Source organism: Aythya ferina (genome assembly GCF_964211825.1).
Source record: "Aythya ferina genome assembly, chromosome: 8".
In the NCBI taxonomy this organism is placed as follows: domain Eukaryota; kingdom Metazoa; phylum Chordata; class Aves; order Anseriformes; family Anatidae; genus Aythya; species Aythya ferina.
Window position 1 is genome coordinate 27,257,869 of NC_140304.1, and position 15,965 is coordinate 27,273,833.

A 15,965-nucleotide genomic window follows, 5' to 3' on the forward strand; every position below is an offset into this window, starting at 1 on the left:
TTCTTTAATTACTTACTGGGCCTGAACTTCGAATATTCTCATTACACAACCCCTAAATGAAATCAAGCAGGTCCATGTCAGGTTATCTGCATTAGTTTCAATGTCAGAATTCAGCAACACAGAGAGGATATTTTATTATATGGTTGCTGCAACAAAAACACAGCAACACAGAAATAAAATGAATCATACCACTGCAGTAAATATTAATAGAGTTCCTCATTTTAGATTCTCACTCTGGATTCAAAAAATAGTCACAATAAAAAAATGTGATTACTGTGATATTATGTTTAGATGCAATAACCTGAGATTAATTATAAATCAAGTGTATATAAATCAATTAGAACGCTAAGGTCTTAGCTGGGACAGGGTTTTGGTAGAAATGCAACACAGTTTCAACTAATCTTTAATTCTGAATTTTAAGCTTAACTTGTGGGAGAAACCTCTAAACAGACAGCTGTTTCACGTTAGTGAGCTACCTCCTGGAGATTGTTATGAGAATAACAATTAAGACAATGACAGCGTGATCTCTTATTTGAGATCTTTTCTTTTTATGCAAAACAGAAGGGAAGAATCTTGTTAACTGGTATTGCAGCTGGAGCCCTTTGGTACTTCAAAACACAGCAATCCAAGCTTATGCTTTTTAAACACATCTCGTAATTCTTTGGGACATAGAGGGTTAAACACCATTAGGATAAACACTATGGTACAAATTCAATTTAAGTCATTTGCCAGTATGTAGCATAAAAGACACAACACCCTTGCCTTCCATAGAAAGGAGCATCACAAGCTATTGACACAATTGCTTGGCCTTGGCCCTCCACTATGCAGCTCAGGAACTTTTATTTTTTTAAACTGGGCAAGAAGGCTGTCATTCAGAGTCGGACAAGGACCGATGGGGTGCTTGAGCAGAGGAACCCTCCAGCTTACCTGCACAAATTCTCTTCCCGTTTAATTTACCAAGAAGTCACTTCTGTCAAAATGGTTTGAAGCACACCTCTGCAGACACATGAGTCACAGGAAGGGACAAGTATCTCATTTGGAGGACGCCAGCTGACAGCAGAAGCTACATCTAGAGATCACTCATTCAGTGCTCACTGAATTTTCTCACCTACTAGTGCTCACTCAAAAGGTGCTATCAAAAGGCTCCAGATCTGCTTCGGCTTTTGTTTCAGTTTAATAATACACTAACCCCTGAGATTGAAGAGCAGACCAAATCAAGAGTCCCATCGGTCAAGTGAGACAGCAATATAGAGAGAACTTACTGCAGGGATGAAAAAGACACAGCCACACAAAACATATAAACAAAAATCGGTATTCATACTACAAAAAAAAAAAATCATCTCCAAGCAAGCTGTTTCTTACCATTGTATCTTTGCTGGGTTTAATATAAATCATTTCCGAAAATGCTGGCACTTACCCAAATCTGCAGCTTCACTCGTTTGTCATTCCTATAAACTGTTTTCACTTTGAAGTCAATTCCTACTGTGCTAACGAAGGCTGGTGTAAAAGTGTCATCGGCGTATCTGAAGAGGAAGGATGTTTTCCCCACGCTGCTGTTGCCAATGATCAGGAGTTTGAACATGTAATCAAAATTTTGATCTGAAGTATCTTTCTGCCTGTATCTGGCATCTGTTACTGAAGCCATCTAAGAAAAATGACAGACATTGAAAAAGAACAGATTTAGGAGCAGTTCAAGCACTTGTCTTCCTTAACTGCGTACCGTATGTTTAACTTAGCTCTCTTCTTTCTAATAACATACACACTACATCTACTGAAGAAAGAGCAACACACCTTTAAGTCTTCTTGTAAAGCCCAACTTTAAATTTCTGTTATCCACTTACACTGCTAAGATTTCCAACCCCAAGAAATCCACCTGTTGCACTGCTTTGTATTTAGAAGAGTAACAGATGGCTATTGCAGCTTGCTCAGATATTACTGGGGAACCCGCATTCTCTACCCCAGTGGCAGGGTGCCATTTCTGTTGCTCCGATAACCTGTAGTGCTGCAACCCAAAACTAAAATCTTTGACAATGCATCCAGCTATGCGATTCATTAAGCAGCCACTGAGGCAGGTAAACCTAAATAATTCTTTTTATGACTACTTGGGACAATCTGCATTTCTAGCTCACGCACCACCACCATTTCATCCTTTGAAAGTTCTGTCCTCAGTGTTTACAGATTAAAAAAAAAAGAACACACGACACTTAGCTATGAGAGAAGAAACATCAGTTGACAAAAGGAGTTTCAGCTGACAACTTCGAGACCATCTGACACTTATCTACTCTGAAGACTGCAATTCAAGTAAACAGCACATGCATAAAATGTGAGGCTCAGCATGGCTGCAGGCAGCATCCCTAATGGCTGGCTGATCCCTTTTCATTTCTGGGGGATAGTGAGTGCAGAGGAAAGGTGCAGACTCAGAGATTCCTCCTCTTGTGATCCTGAACTGGATTTAAAAAGCACACACACGCAACAAAAGCAGCCAATCAACCAAAAAAAAACAATTCTATGGAATCAAACATCACCACAGCTAGGACTCACCAAGCAACCCCAGGCTGCTGCAACGTTCAGAGCTTTGACACACAGCCTGAGAAGCCAAGCCCCTGCCTTTTCATTTGCCACAATTTTCATCTCTAAGGCTGTTTCTGAATTCCTCCCGTGTCAAACAGATGAAGGTCCTTATAGCCAGCCAGGGGGGTGTGCAAACTGGGGCGATGACAATGCAGGTCTGATAAGCAGCTTGTCCACCAAGCCAGGACGTGCATTACTTGTGTATAGTGCCAGAAAGCGAAGTTTGAGCGGAGATTGAAGTCTTTTATTCACAAACATCCAAAGAAATAAGTCAATTTTCCCCCCAATTCATAGTCACAGGCATCTTTAGAAACAAAACTCCTACCAACTTCTATTCTCACCATGTGCCCAAACAGTTTCCTGCTTATCAAGGCTCGCTCACACACAGGACTTAACCCGCCTGCTGAAAAGAAGTTCAAAATTCACTGTATTTAAACAGCTATAAACCAAAATGCTGCCCAAAGCTAAACTGGCATTCCAATTTAAATTCAGCTCCCAACAGAGGGGAAACAAATTGTTGTGCGTGTTTTATTTAAGTTCAAATGGAGCTGTTCTTGGTTTATCTCTGATTAAACACGTGCAACTTTCTCACCCAGGAAGGAGCCAGCACAGCAGACCTTTCACAGATTGCATTAATGAGGACAGCTCTGAAGAGCTTCAGCAGTAGCTCAATATTCAACAGCTGCACTGAATGCAGTCAAATCTTCCCACAAGCAATTCTCTGTAGGATATAATACCACTCTGATACGCAGTCCTTAACTTCAGCTGCTATTCAGCAAGGCTACAGTCCTTTGCAAGCACTCCAAAAAAGCCCAAGTACAAATTTGCCTCTCACCAGTACATCAGAAAAGTGCTCTTCTATTCCTCTCTTGCAGTTCTGAACAGGAATTTTTTACAAGGAAGAGCTCGACATCCAACTAACTTCCACATGCACGCTCAGGCCCTTGCGTTCACTGCCTCGGTTCAAATCTTAGCAATCTCAGCTGCAAAAATTAGGAAATTAGGAATTAGGTGATTAGTTCGCTTGTACCATCACCGAGCTGGAAGGCAGGGAGAAGTTATGAGTAATTTATGTGCCTCGTACACATATGTAAGCCCACAAATGCCATTGAGAACACACGTGCACTTGGTAACAGAGGGAAAAAAACAACTCTACTTCTCCATTCCACTTGCAGAAACTTGGAAAAGTGAGATGCCCTCATCACTGGAAGCCTGGTCATTTCAAGATTTAGTGGTAGACATTTAAGGAAGGTGTTTTCCACTAATCATATACGGATCGATACCTCCTTGCTCTCACTACCTTTGTGGAATCCAGTCGCAAACTCCAAGCTGATCTTTCAAACGAAACGCTGCTGCTTCCATTAACCCCCTAGATTGCTATAATCAAAAGCGTACCTGGCTACAAATGCCACTCTCCAGCCCCAGTTAAAAAAGCAATTACCGAATGTGACCAGCTGGAGCAGCTTTGTTAGGAGCACAATGCAGAAAATAAGATCAAACGCTGCTTGCACAGAGCCCGGCGCTGTTGTCATAGAAGCACAACGCTCGTGCTGAGGATGCTGCAGGTCGCTTCGCTGAAGCATTAAGGCAGCGGCGGCTGGCACACCAACATCTCAAAGAAAATTCCATCTCCTCGCTTGAGTTTGACATTTCCTTTTCCTCTCCTCTGGTCACTAAAGTGAAACTGGAAGGGCTGCAGTAGTAATTACTGATTGCAGATCATTATTGAAGTTGCACTTGGCAAGCATTTGGGCTGAAAGCCTTCACGGGGCTGCCCTGAACTCGTGGGATTCCTCAGGCCAAGTCCCTGAGACCCTTTTTCACCCACTCGGTGTCCCACCACTGCCCCAAGCTCTCCCTTGTTACGCCAGCACTAAGGGAGCATGGAGCTGGTTCGGCGAACAGGCAGATCCCAGATAAAAATAATTCCTCCTACAACTTCTCCTGTTTCGCAGGGCTGTTTTTGAAGTGGGTTCAGCTCCTGCTCCAATACAAGCGAGGGAGCCAAGCGGGGGGACGGAGCGGTGGGAAGTGATGGCAGTTGCTATGCTACTGAGAGGAAGGTCCCCAAATCGCCTCTCCTGCAGGTCCTCAGCAGGGCTTCAGCCTCGGCAGCAGGGGGAAAGCGACGGTTCGCAAGCGTCAGTCACCTCCCATCGAGCTCGGCAGAGAATTGCCGCACAGCACCACACACCTTGTCCTCCACAAAGATGTCCTGGTGCGGCTCCTGCGGACATAAATTGTGTTTTCCCCGTGGTGAAAGGCTGTTCAGTTAGCAACACAGATCCTGTACGCAGCCACCTCCACTCTTTGCTTAGGACACGCCAAGCAAACCAGGGTTTCTTACCAGTCACCCACAGCTGGAGCACGGAGCGCAAGAGGGGCTTGTGCTGGCTCTAATATAACTGCCGTGGAGTAATCCTCAACAAAACACTGCTAACGGAAGACTTGGCTACGTTACAGAAAGCTCTTTACGCACAAGAAGAGAAACCTGCCCATGAGATTGTCGCTGAGAATTCTCTGGTGAGACCATGCACCCTGTTCTTAGTAGGTAACAGCATACAAATATCCACAACCTGTGCTCCCAGGGGCTTCAGCGATGGGAACAAGGCCTTAAACACATCCGTTTCATGGAAGTTGTGTGAGAATAGGCAGTTATGGAGCTGTAAGTACCTCATTATTCCCCTGTTGAGGAAAAAGCCTGCAGCGTGAGCTCGTCTGTTGTTAGCCAGAGAATTCACGCAGGAAGAGGATGCAACAAATGCTCTGAAGCAATAAAATCTTAATCAGAGCTTATTAGGCACCAAAGAATACCTTCCACAGTCAAGGTGTCTCTCCTGCCTTTATTCCCTACTTCGCTGTAATGCAATTTAAAAAAAAGGAGCCTCTCACCCTAAGACACCTCCCTGGGAAACCAGCCTCCACCAGTTTCCATAATCACTGACATATGCCGTATGGGTGGCCTCACACAGCTGTGCTCCTTAATTTGTGACTGATGTTATGGTGAACAACCTGTTCTGTAGTGCAACACGAACCATCAAAATGTTACTGCTCTTACGAGCCAGTAGAAGTGGTCACTACTGCCCCACTTCTGCAATATTTACAGCCTATAGATAGCTGCAGTGAAAAGCGGTACACAGACTGGGTAAAGTTGATGGTGCTGCCTAGAAATCACCTGGTATATCTTGCCATAAATTTATTTCCAGAAAAAAAATAAAAAAAGAAGAAAAAAATGTACTTCAAGTGTTTCCAGTCCTTATTATTTTGTCTACGAACTAATGGAGGGCTGACACTTCTCTATCTTACAGACAGAACTCACTAAATCTGATCACTATTTTGGAAGAATAGACATCTCTGTATTAGCAACTGCACGTGCCTGTTCACAGCCACGGTTGTTTCCATGTCCCACCATCTCTCACAACGTTGCAAGGCAGAAGTCTGAACTGCCTTTGGCAAAGGGTCTCCTCGCCTGCTGCCAGGCACATCAGTTACCAGCAAAACACGGTCACATCAATGGAACTTACACTTAAAACTACACAGAGAGAAGTATCTGCATTTTCAACGTTATCACTCTGTATGCTGTGTATTACACACACTGTGCATTTCTAACAGTGACAGCATCCCTTAATATTTGTAACTACTTTCTTTTTAAAGCCCAAACTGAAATTTACCACAAATGCTTTGTATTATGTATCAGTGGCAATTTAAACGTGAATGTTTAACTGTTTCATCATCATTTGCTAGCACACATACATTTCTTTCCTTACCCATAAAATAGGGATGACAGGGCCGAAACTGCCACTCTGTATTAAGAGTCAAAGACCTTACAACAGCATGCTACTCCAGGCTGGTTCCAGCCCAGCTTCTTCTGCTCAGCAACTGAGCCTCCACTGCTTCTCCTGACGTAGTATTTTACTCCCTAACGGAGCTGCAACTGGCAGGAACCATTCCCTATTTTAGAGTCATAACCTCCTCTCTCTTACATCCATCTTATTGTTCCTGAGCTCCACCACTCAAGATCAGGCAACAGAGAAGAGGAGACAAAGAAGGTGACCATCGTTTGGAAGGGGTAAGTGGTGGCAGCATGGAACAAGAGAAGGGGCAAGTCACAAACACAGCTCCACCTGTATGACTCCTTGCCATCCACAGCCACTGACAAACGTGGAAGGAAAAAAATATTACTAGATACACTCCCTTAAAAGCAGAAATAATGAGGCTAAATAAAGGTAGAAAAAAAGAACATGGAGCTAAAGTCAACACTTAGAGCTAAAGTCAGACAGATCCCCAATCTGCCAAGGCTCTCAGAGAAGCACAGACAGGAGCACTGGGGACAGCTCTGAGAACGTTGCAACTGGTTGTGGAAACCATTCAGTCAGTTACACAGTAGGAAAAAAACAAACAAGAGAAAGCAAAAGATTCCTTTATCCCTAGTACGTAGAGTTCTGTAGTAATTCACAAGAGACATTATTGACATGCAGCAAACTTCTTTTCAAAAGAGTTAATACCTTGTGTTTTTTCCCCAGAAGTATTACAGCATGTCTATATTAACAATTTCTAGTTGACAAACTACACATCGAAGTCAATTCTCCACTAAGAAATAATTTAAAAACACTCCTTTATGTGCTCTGTCATCTGAAAAGAAAACCAAAACTTTTTTTAATTTTTCAGGAATTAAACTAAGTCCTGAATCAGATCTCTATCTCCTAATGACTTTTTGTTGTTGGTTTGTGTGTTTTGTTTTGTTTTGTTTTTTAAAGCCAATGTACGCTGTCCTGAGACTAAAGCTCATAAAGGAAATAAGGCCGTGACCTTAGCGAGTCTCATACAAATACTTGTACTACAAGAGAGATTTACCAGAAGCAGAAAACATATAATGAGCAATTAACATAACTGCTAATAAGTATGGCAAGCAAGTGATAGTTACCAATTTAGATCTATAATCCATGAGACAGATGGAGGCTTTGCTGTGAGTTATATGAATCAAGAGTGGTCACACTGCTGAACCTGTGATGTAGAAGCAGAAGGATTACAATATTTAAGACAAAGATGGGTAACAAGAATATTACAGAAGCTACTAATGGGTGCATAGGTTAGACTGGGAACACACTGCTGGGGAAAGGTCTGAACTTCCTTCATGGAAGGTAACGGGGAAAGCCCTGTAGTGTACAAAGAAAAAAGAGACAGTACTCAAGTTAGTAACAGATACCAAGATAACAGTAGAACTTGAAGCCATCAGTTTAGAATTTATTAAAGGGAGAGTATCTAGATTAAGCTAAATTTTAATTTCCAGAGATGTTCTAGAAGGGGATGCAAAACCTCAGATAGGAATTGTTACACCCTCATCACAGAACGGCAGCAAAGGGAACAGAACCACGGAGGAGCTGAAATACATCTCCATGTATTTCTGTTCCACACAAAGCCTGGGTCAAAGTCTACTGCACAGCAAATGCCAATTACACCAGGACGTGTAAACGTCTGCAACCCCACTTACAGCACATCCATATAGAAATAACTGCCTTAAAACAATAGCTATGCCAGATTTAGAAGGAAAAAAAATAAAACATAACAGAATTCAGTCCTCATTTTCATGTTTAATATAATCTAAAGGCCAACTTCAGCTCTGGTGCATTTCCTCTCCAGCAGACAAGTGTGAACCCCCACTTGTTACCATGACTTATTTTATGCTGCCTTGTGGAGGCTGCTGAAGCACCCAGACAAACCCAGACCTCATCTAAATAAGCTGCAGCCACCAATTCTAGGTAAGAATTTGGATCAGACAAGGACAAACCCTTTCTCACGATCCACACAATTGACAATCACCTCGCCTGGCACACAAAACGGCACCTTGCTCTTGCCCAGACTACTCCACATTTTTCTTGATTACGGTTCCCTGTGTTCTCCCAGCCCTGGCCTCTGCAGCAGGTATTTCTGTGACCACCTCTGGCTCTCACTTCAGCACCGTCCACAGTTTCAGGGAACTTGGTTTTGAAGCTTCATCCAAATCACTTAACTGCTAGATCCAGAACAACAATAAGTCAACAGTGGAAACAGAAAGAAAAGCCACTGTTTTGCTGCTTTAGAAATGTCAGCCCCTCATCTTGACAGTAAAAGCTAGAATTGATTTATTAATGAAGTCTTCACAATTAGATTTTTGTAGTGGACTTAGGCTGGAAACCACATGCTGTGAATGAGTTCAATATATGCATGACAACTGAAGAAGAGAACGCTCTAAACAACATGGGCAGTTTATTATTGCTCATTCAGATTTGGGAACGCAAGCTTTAAAAAGTGCTGAGAATTTTTTGAGTGTGGAACAAAAGCCCAGAATCGGTGGCTATCCCATCAATTCTCTTAACTTTACAACCACAATTTGTCAGGCAGCAGGCTGGGACTGCTGTCAGAGAGACTTCCTCGAGTCAAACATCTCTCTGGGTGTCTGGAGCCATGCCTCGCCTGTTTCCTGCGTAACGTTCAACATCCTTAATGTCCATTTCAGAGCCATGGCAAAACTCTCAGGAAGAAGAAATTTATTACTCTATTTTTACAGTGGGGAAAAAAAAAAAAAGGAAAGTAATAAGAGTTTCCACATCGTTCACATTGTTTACTCTCTGCTACGAGTGTTTTGTTTGTGGCTCTTTTAACATCACACAGGTTCCTGCCTGCTGGCAAACACACTGCTCAGAAGGCACAGAGAACACCATTTAACAGCACAGGGATCTCCCCTTCTGCAGGGGAACTGCCAGCTGAGCCTGGCTCAGCTCTGCCCCAAAGGATGCAAAAGACTTACATCCTCTTTGTGCCCTAGAGAGCAGCTGCAGGGAAGATTTCCCCAATTCCCTTTATATTCCAGCAAGCCTGGAAACCACAGGAGCCAGGCATTTCCTGGAGCTGCGCTGGGACACAGCGAAGTTGCCACGATGCCCTCCCACTCTGCTGGCAAACAACGCCAGTTCAGCCACACGAGGGAATTCACACTGCTTGGAGCCACCGGCCGGCTGTACGCTGACTCAGACACCTGTCCCACAAGCACGCGAGAGACATTTGCAGATTTTCCTACAACACCAGGTCCAAAATATTCCACCTGCATGTAAGAATCAGAACTGAATCAGGTGACAGGAGGCTGGCTTTGTCCTGTAGTAACACTCGTGTCGTGGAGACAGGGCCAGCTCAGAACACCACTGTGGTGCAGGTGAACTTTGGCTGCCTTCTGGCCCCAGCCTCGAAGCTGCAAATCTGTGAGGGACACGTTACTTCTTTTCTCCGTGCTACGCTGTCCGTGCTGTGAGGTAAGCCAGCTGCTAACGCAGATTACAAGTGCCCTGACAATTCCCAGGTTTAACTAGCTAACACTCCTGAACGTACGTCTTACTGCTTATGTCAAAGACCAAATACGACTGCGCTGCAGGGAGCTCAGCAGGCATTACAGGAGCTCACTAAGTACTGCAGAACTTTAACCAGCGTGTACACGAAGTACAGCTGAAAGGCCAGCTCAGGACAGGCTCAGTTTTAGCCACTGAGACGTGCCTCCTGCAAACACCCCCAGACAGCACCCCTGGCCTCCCCGGGAAGGCTCAGGAGACATGCATCCCCTCACACGAGGGCCTGCTGCCAAGCAGCTCTCTCATCCCCCCTTTTTGATCTGGGGCTGCATCAGACCACGGCAAAATGGAAGTAGGAAAAACACCACAAAACACACAGCTCAACTCACACGGCTACTACAGGACAGTGATGGCTAGCGTGTTGATGAATGCACTGCTTTGCTACACGTAAGGCTCAGAAAGAAATACTGCTATTAAAACCTCAAAACATTAAGTCTTCTCAACTTGTTATTTGATAATGTGTCAGATCTGCAAAAAGGGCGGCACAGTTTTGTCCAAATCGCAAAGGAAGTCTGATTTAGAGATTGGTTTATGGAACTCTCTTCTGACTTGTAATACAAATTGCCCTGATAAAACAGAGTCTTGAAGGCAGCGATCACACCAAGGTCTCAGTAAGTGCATATACAACTGTCTCCAGGACAGCGAGCACAAATAACAGGAAAAAAAAGCTTTTTAGTTACACGCTCACACATAGCAGTATACAGATCCAATTTACAGCCTGACAGAACTCCCATGATCTACATCGAGATACAAACACAGGAGTCAAGACTATGTTCCACTGATATCTTTTAACTTGGGATGGAGGGGAAGGAGGAAAAAAAAAAAAAAAAGAAAAAAAGAAAAAAGAGGGCTATTTTAACCCAGGGCTAGCCCAGGCTAGTATGAAGCCCCACAAAGAGTTATCAGCAGAAGTGTGGGTGCAGCACTGGGTAAGGAGTGACAAGGAACAAGGCTGGAGACGTTTGAACCAGGTTTGCCACCAAGAAAGCGTGTACAGAAACATGAATTAAAGCTCTGCTGTCACAGTCTTGGGCCAAGGGAAAATTCACATTCAAATTAACCTTTTTTTCTCTTTTGGGTCAGGTTAGTCTTAATGGAGGTCAGCTCAACCTGGTTCACTGCACAAACGTGCCGTGAAGAAGGGAAGGACAGCACGAGGAAAGAACCTCTGGAGGCAGAGACAGGAACGACAGCGGTGGTGTTGGTGATGCCGCCGTGATCCCACAGCACACCACCACCACGGGCATCGCGCCCCTGCCTTGCTGCTGGCACACTGAGGAAAAAAAACACGTGGCCTCGGGACAGGTGGCAGCAAGACCGCGTATTTGACACCGTGCAAAGCGGAGGAAACGGAGAGTTGGTGCTTTTAGCGAGCGAAACTGGGATGATTGATCTGCTTGGGTTCATGTGGTGGGCTCACTGCCTGCTGCTGCTGGGCACTGTGGACACACCAAGCGTCCTCCTCCTGTACAGTGGGTGAGGGACACACGGGTGCTCCGCGGGCCAGCCAGCACCTTGCCCTTCCCACAGCAGCACCATCAGGACCAAACCCCGTCCGTCTCACTGCCGGGCAGTTTTGAAGCGCTGCCGTTCGCCCAGCGGAAAACATCCGTGCAGAATGACAGGAATTGGCAGGGCTTACGCACCAGCTGGAAAACAGCCGGGGAGGCCACAGCCTCCAGCCCCCCACCCCCCCTCCGCCTAGGTTATTCAAAAGATAACGCAACGGTTTATCACCTCTAATAAATATTTATTTTAGAGCTGGGGCTGCATTTGGGTTCTCCTCACGGTTTCTCTAAGTGGGGGGGGGGGGCTGCCCTTAACACCCCGCGGGCATCGAGCCCTCAGCCCGTCCGAAGCGGGCACTGAGGGGCTGAGGGGGGCGAGGACGAGGGAGGAACCCGGGGCGAGGCGAGGCGACGCCAGGCGCCTTCCCGCCCTCCCGCCCCGCACGCGAAGCCTGAGGGGACGGCGCCCCGCAGCCCGCCCGCCCTCCCCGACGGCTCGGACGCGCCCGTTACGGGCGGAGGGAGCCCAGCCGCCGAGCCGCGGCTCTTACCTGGGGCGGTGGCGACGGAGGAGGAGGAGGAAGGGCAGAGCCGAGCCGAGCCGTACGCCGGTCCCGCGGCCGCTGCAAGCGTGGCGGGAGCCGCCCCCCCGCCGGCACCTGGGGCGGCCCCGAAGGCGGAGCTGTGCCGGGGGGGGGGAACCGGCAACGCCCGGGAGGGAGCGGAGCCGCCCCGGGGGGGGAGTCCCGGCACCGGGCTGAGGGAGAAGCGTGGGGACAGGGGGAGGAGTGAGCCCCCGAGGGTCCCGTCAGGGCTCGGGGCGCTGCTCAGCTCCTCGCGGGGTGCGAATCTCCTCAGGATACCCCCGAATCCCCTCAGCAGCCCCCGAATTCCCTCACGAGCCCTCGAATCTCTTCAGGAGCCCCCGATTCTCTTCAGGAGCTCCCGAATCCCCTCAGCAGCCCCCACAGCTCGGGATGCGGAGAGCTTTGTGCCGGTGGGACCGTAACTTGCGGTTCCTGATCTTGCAAGGGCTTCAAGAGGACGTTTCTCTTCAGTAGGAGTGTTGACTCTGAAGCCTAGTGATGGCATGAACTACTGCACTGTTATTGAGAAGGAAAAAAAAATGAGGTGGTAGCTGTGATCTCCCTGAATTGCTTGTCTGAAAGAGGTCTGACAAAGTGCTTAATGAAGACCTTTCTGTCTTTAAAATCCGACAGACAGACCCCAAGTTCAACCTCAGAGACTTGATTTCTGTTGTGACCTTTCTCTGGATGGGAAACCAAACCAGGTCTCAGGGATGATCCCTGAGAGAAAGCAAACAAAAATTAATCATGAGTGTTTTAAACACCCCTCTGGCATGACTAACGAGGCACTTCCTAAACAGCCAGCCAAGACGGCAACGTGTGGCTTTAGGCAGGCACCTGAGCACGAAGAGCAGGTTCTTGGTTCACGAGAGCAGCTCTTGTCAGGGGAGGTCAGCACAGGGGCCACCTAAAGATTCAAGAACTGCAAAATTGCAGCCTCCAGGGACCACCTCTGATCTCAGGGCTCTAAACCGGAGCAGAGATGCTGCTGTGCCCTCAGCACATCGCTCTGAGTGCTGTTCTCTTCCTGCCCCATCTCATCGTGGTGGGGTGTTTGGTTTGGTGTATGGCACTTTGGCTCAAATACTGCCCACACTTTGCTTGCAAAAAGCTTCTTGCACGTGGAGTGATCTGAACTGACCATCTTTGGACTGGCTTGTAGGTCAGCCAGCCCTTGGATAAACTTTCACTTTATAACAGCTCAGCCACTTGAAAGGAGTCTGTAAATTACTCTTACTGCTACGATTTCCCCAGGGTAGCTGACCAGTTAACAGTTTGGTGAGAAGGTAGGAAGCCAGAGAGCGCTGCAGTGCTACATACCTAGAAAACATCCAAGGCTTGCATTTTAGTAGCAACACAGGAGTGCTGCAGGGAAGCCTCAGGAAAACCTCTTCCCACTGCAGATCAGAGATGCCACATGGCTTCTTGATTTTACTCAAGTTGGAGCTACTTGGCAGGTGGCTCGGGGCACAATTCTACCCAGCATCTAAATGATTTCCTACCTTCCCCTAGAATGGCAATGTTTATTTGCCATCGACACCACAACAAAAAATATTGTTATATAAGCCAGGACACAGTCATGAAGAATCTAATCAGCCCTGATTCAAGCCTTAAGTGAGACATCAGCTTTGTGTAGGCAACTTGACATAATCAATACTATAACAAAACCCAAGACTCATTAGAATAGTTATTTCAAAGACATCCTGTCAGGCTTGACACCTGCAGAAGTCTTTTTAGCTCTTTGCAATCCTCTCATTGCTCTGGGAAATGTTTTCCACCTTTTCCAAAAGCCAAGTTCCACACTACCCAGCATGATGTCTGCAGCGATGGCGCTAATGCTTTTTCCCTCCATCTGCTGACTGATGCTCAATCTAGAAAGCATTGCAAGCCAACAGCCCTGTGAGGTACCACCATGGAAGGTAAGAGGCCATAGGCAGATATCTTCACCTTTGAGGGGTGGGACACATGAAGATTTAGGCTTATCTGGGCATCTGCTTAGTGATCACCTAATTTAACAACCAAGGATAGCAGCCACAACAAGCGCAGAGGCACTGTGCAGCCTACTTCCAAAGGCACTTCCAGACTTCACGCTCTCTCTGAAATGCCAGTGTTTATGTCCAGCTGCACTGGAGGATTAAAAATGCCCTTTCTCAGTCAGGGTTCTCTGAAAGGAGGGATGCACCCTGGTAATTAGGGGACAGAGGAATTTGTAGTGATTGTTTTACAAGGCTGTTTTGGGGTCTATCGTTCAGTTTTGCCCTGTTTCTATAATTTATGGAGAGAAAATTGTTTGTTCTTCTAGTGCACTTTCCTTCTAGGATTTGATTATGTGGTCATCAGTTGCTTATATGGCTTCCAGTGAGGGAGTTTTGTATTATTTTAGATTTATTGGTGGCCAAATGAAGACAGGGAATGGGAGAGAACTCCCACAAGCACACGGAGTTGGAAGGGAAGAGCAGATGTTACACTTTATCTTGTTTTCTGACATGTGGATCTCCCTGACTCTCTCACAGCAGTCGAGCAAACATATTTATCAAGCATGATATGCATACTCCACTACTCTGCCAATGTTTCTAATTCAAGTTACTGCATCCACACAAAATGCAATTGACCTAGAGAAACAATTTTAATCTCTTCAGTTCCTTCGTTTCTCAAAACAGTATTTTATTTATGACTACAGCAAGAGCAGCACCAAAGCACTTAAATCAAGGACGATGGCCTGCTATGTGCGATGCTGTAAGCAGTAGTAATGCTAATGACCCTGGGTCGAAAAGGCTCGTTCTCCAAACTCATGATAAGCTCTGGTCACATAGGAAAAGCAGTATCTCATTGAAGCACAGTTTGCACACAGAGCAATGGCTTCAGCTCATTACCAGCTGTTGTCTGGGGAAGCTGGATGAAAACATGCCAATTGCAAGAAGAAAACCGAATCATCTTCGTTTGAATAGGTAGCACACATCCAGGCACTTCCTCACTTCAGTGAGGAATAAGCAGCATGTATGCCCCATGCTGTCTGTCCAAGAGGTGTGTGAATTTCATCCTCTTCATCAGAACTAGTGCACCAAAATTCCTAAAAATGTCATTTGCAAACAGATCATACCAGAAACTGCACAATAAAGTGACATCCAAATTTGCCTGTGCTGCCAACAGAGTTTCTCTTATGCACAGCATGTTATGTTGTGTCCTGAAACATGCTCAGAAAGCAGGGAGAACATCTGCAGTTCTCACCAATTAATATTTCTGCAGCACTTCTACCTCCCCCATACTGTGCTTGTACTAAATGGCTCAAAAATGAGTACATACCAGTAAACAATCCCTAACCAGCAACTGGTTACCTACAGCCTTAGCCAGGTACAGTCCAGCCTGTGCTGCCCTGAAGCCCAGCTCCCACAGGCCTTCATCCCCTTCCCTGGGGTGGCAGCAATGGCATCATGCCCTTGCAAGAAGGGGAAAACTCTAGCAAGTTGTCTCCCTTTCATCCCATCATTGCAGAGACGTGGGAAATGGAGAAAGAGTCACCTGTTTTGGTTGGAGGAAGGAGAACAGGGGAGCAGCTCAGAAATGCTCAATTGTTTTTACAGCAGCCACCCCTTGGTGATCCCGTACCCAGGACGTACCCTGCCTGCTCCCTGCACCTTGATGGGCTGCTCTGCGCCTGTCCTGGGACGAGTGCCAGCACCGGTGGCGTGTCACGTTTCCTGCTGCTCTGAGTCACAACCTGGAATGCTTAAAGCACAGGTCAGCCAGTTTCTGCTTCCAGGGTAGTTATGAATGGAGAAGCTTGGTCTCTGTCTCTCTCTCTCTCTCTCTCTCTTGTCCCTAATCAAAGCAATCTAGCACAAATTTAGCCATTACAAAATGATGCCGTATTTGTCAAAACCTGGAGGAGATCGCAGAAGCCTCGCACCCTGTCCCCTCTG

General features: G+C 46.3%; 1 protein-coding gene across 4 annotated transcripts in view; it reads right to left on the reverse strand.

Moving 5' to 3' along the window:
- RAB3B (RAB3B, member RAS oncogene family) overlaps nucleotides 1-12,138 on the reverse strand; it is a 56,014-nt gene extending 43,876 nt beyond the window's left edge. The window contains exons 1-3 of one of the 4 annotated variants that reach the window (XM_084528405.1): nucleotides 12,010-12,104; nucleotides 3,407-3,554; nucleotides 1,418-1,645 (exon numbers count right to left, since the gene is read on the reverse strand). In XM_084528405.1, coding sequence (XP_084384531.1) covers nucleotides 1,418-1,645 — 228 coding nt within the window. In that variant the 5' untranslated portion in view covers nucleotides 3,407-3,554; nucleotides 12,010-12,104. Of the gene's footprint in view, nucleotides 1-1,417; nucleotides 1,646-2,541; nucleotides 2,652-3,406; nucleotides 3,555-7,495; nucleotides 7,576-12,009 lie in introns of those variants that run through there. The other 3 variants (XM_084528403.1, XM_084528404.1, XM_084528402.1) reach the window with 3 other exon arrangements.
- Nucleotides 12,139-15,965: the final 3,827 nt, after the last annotated feature.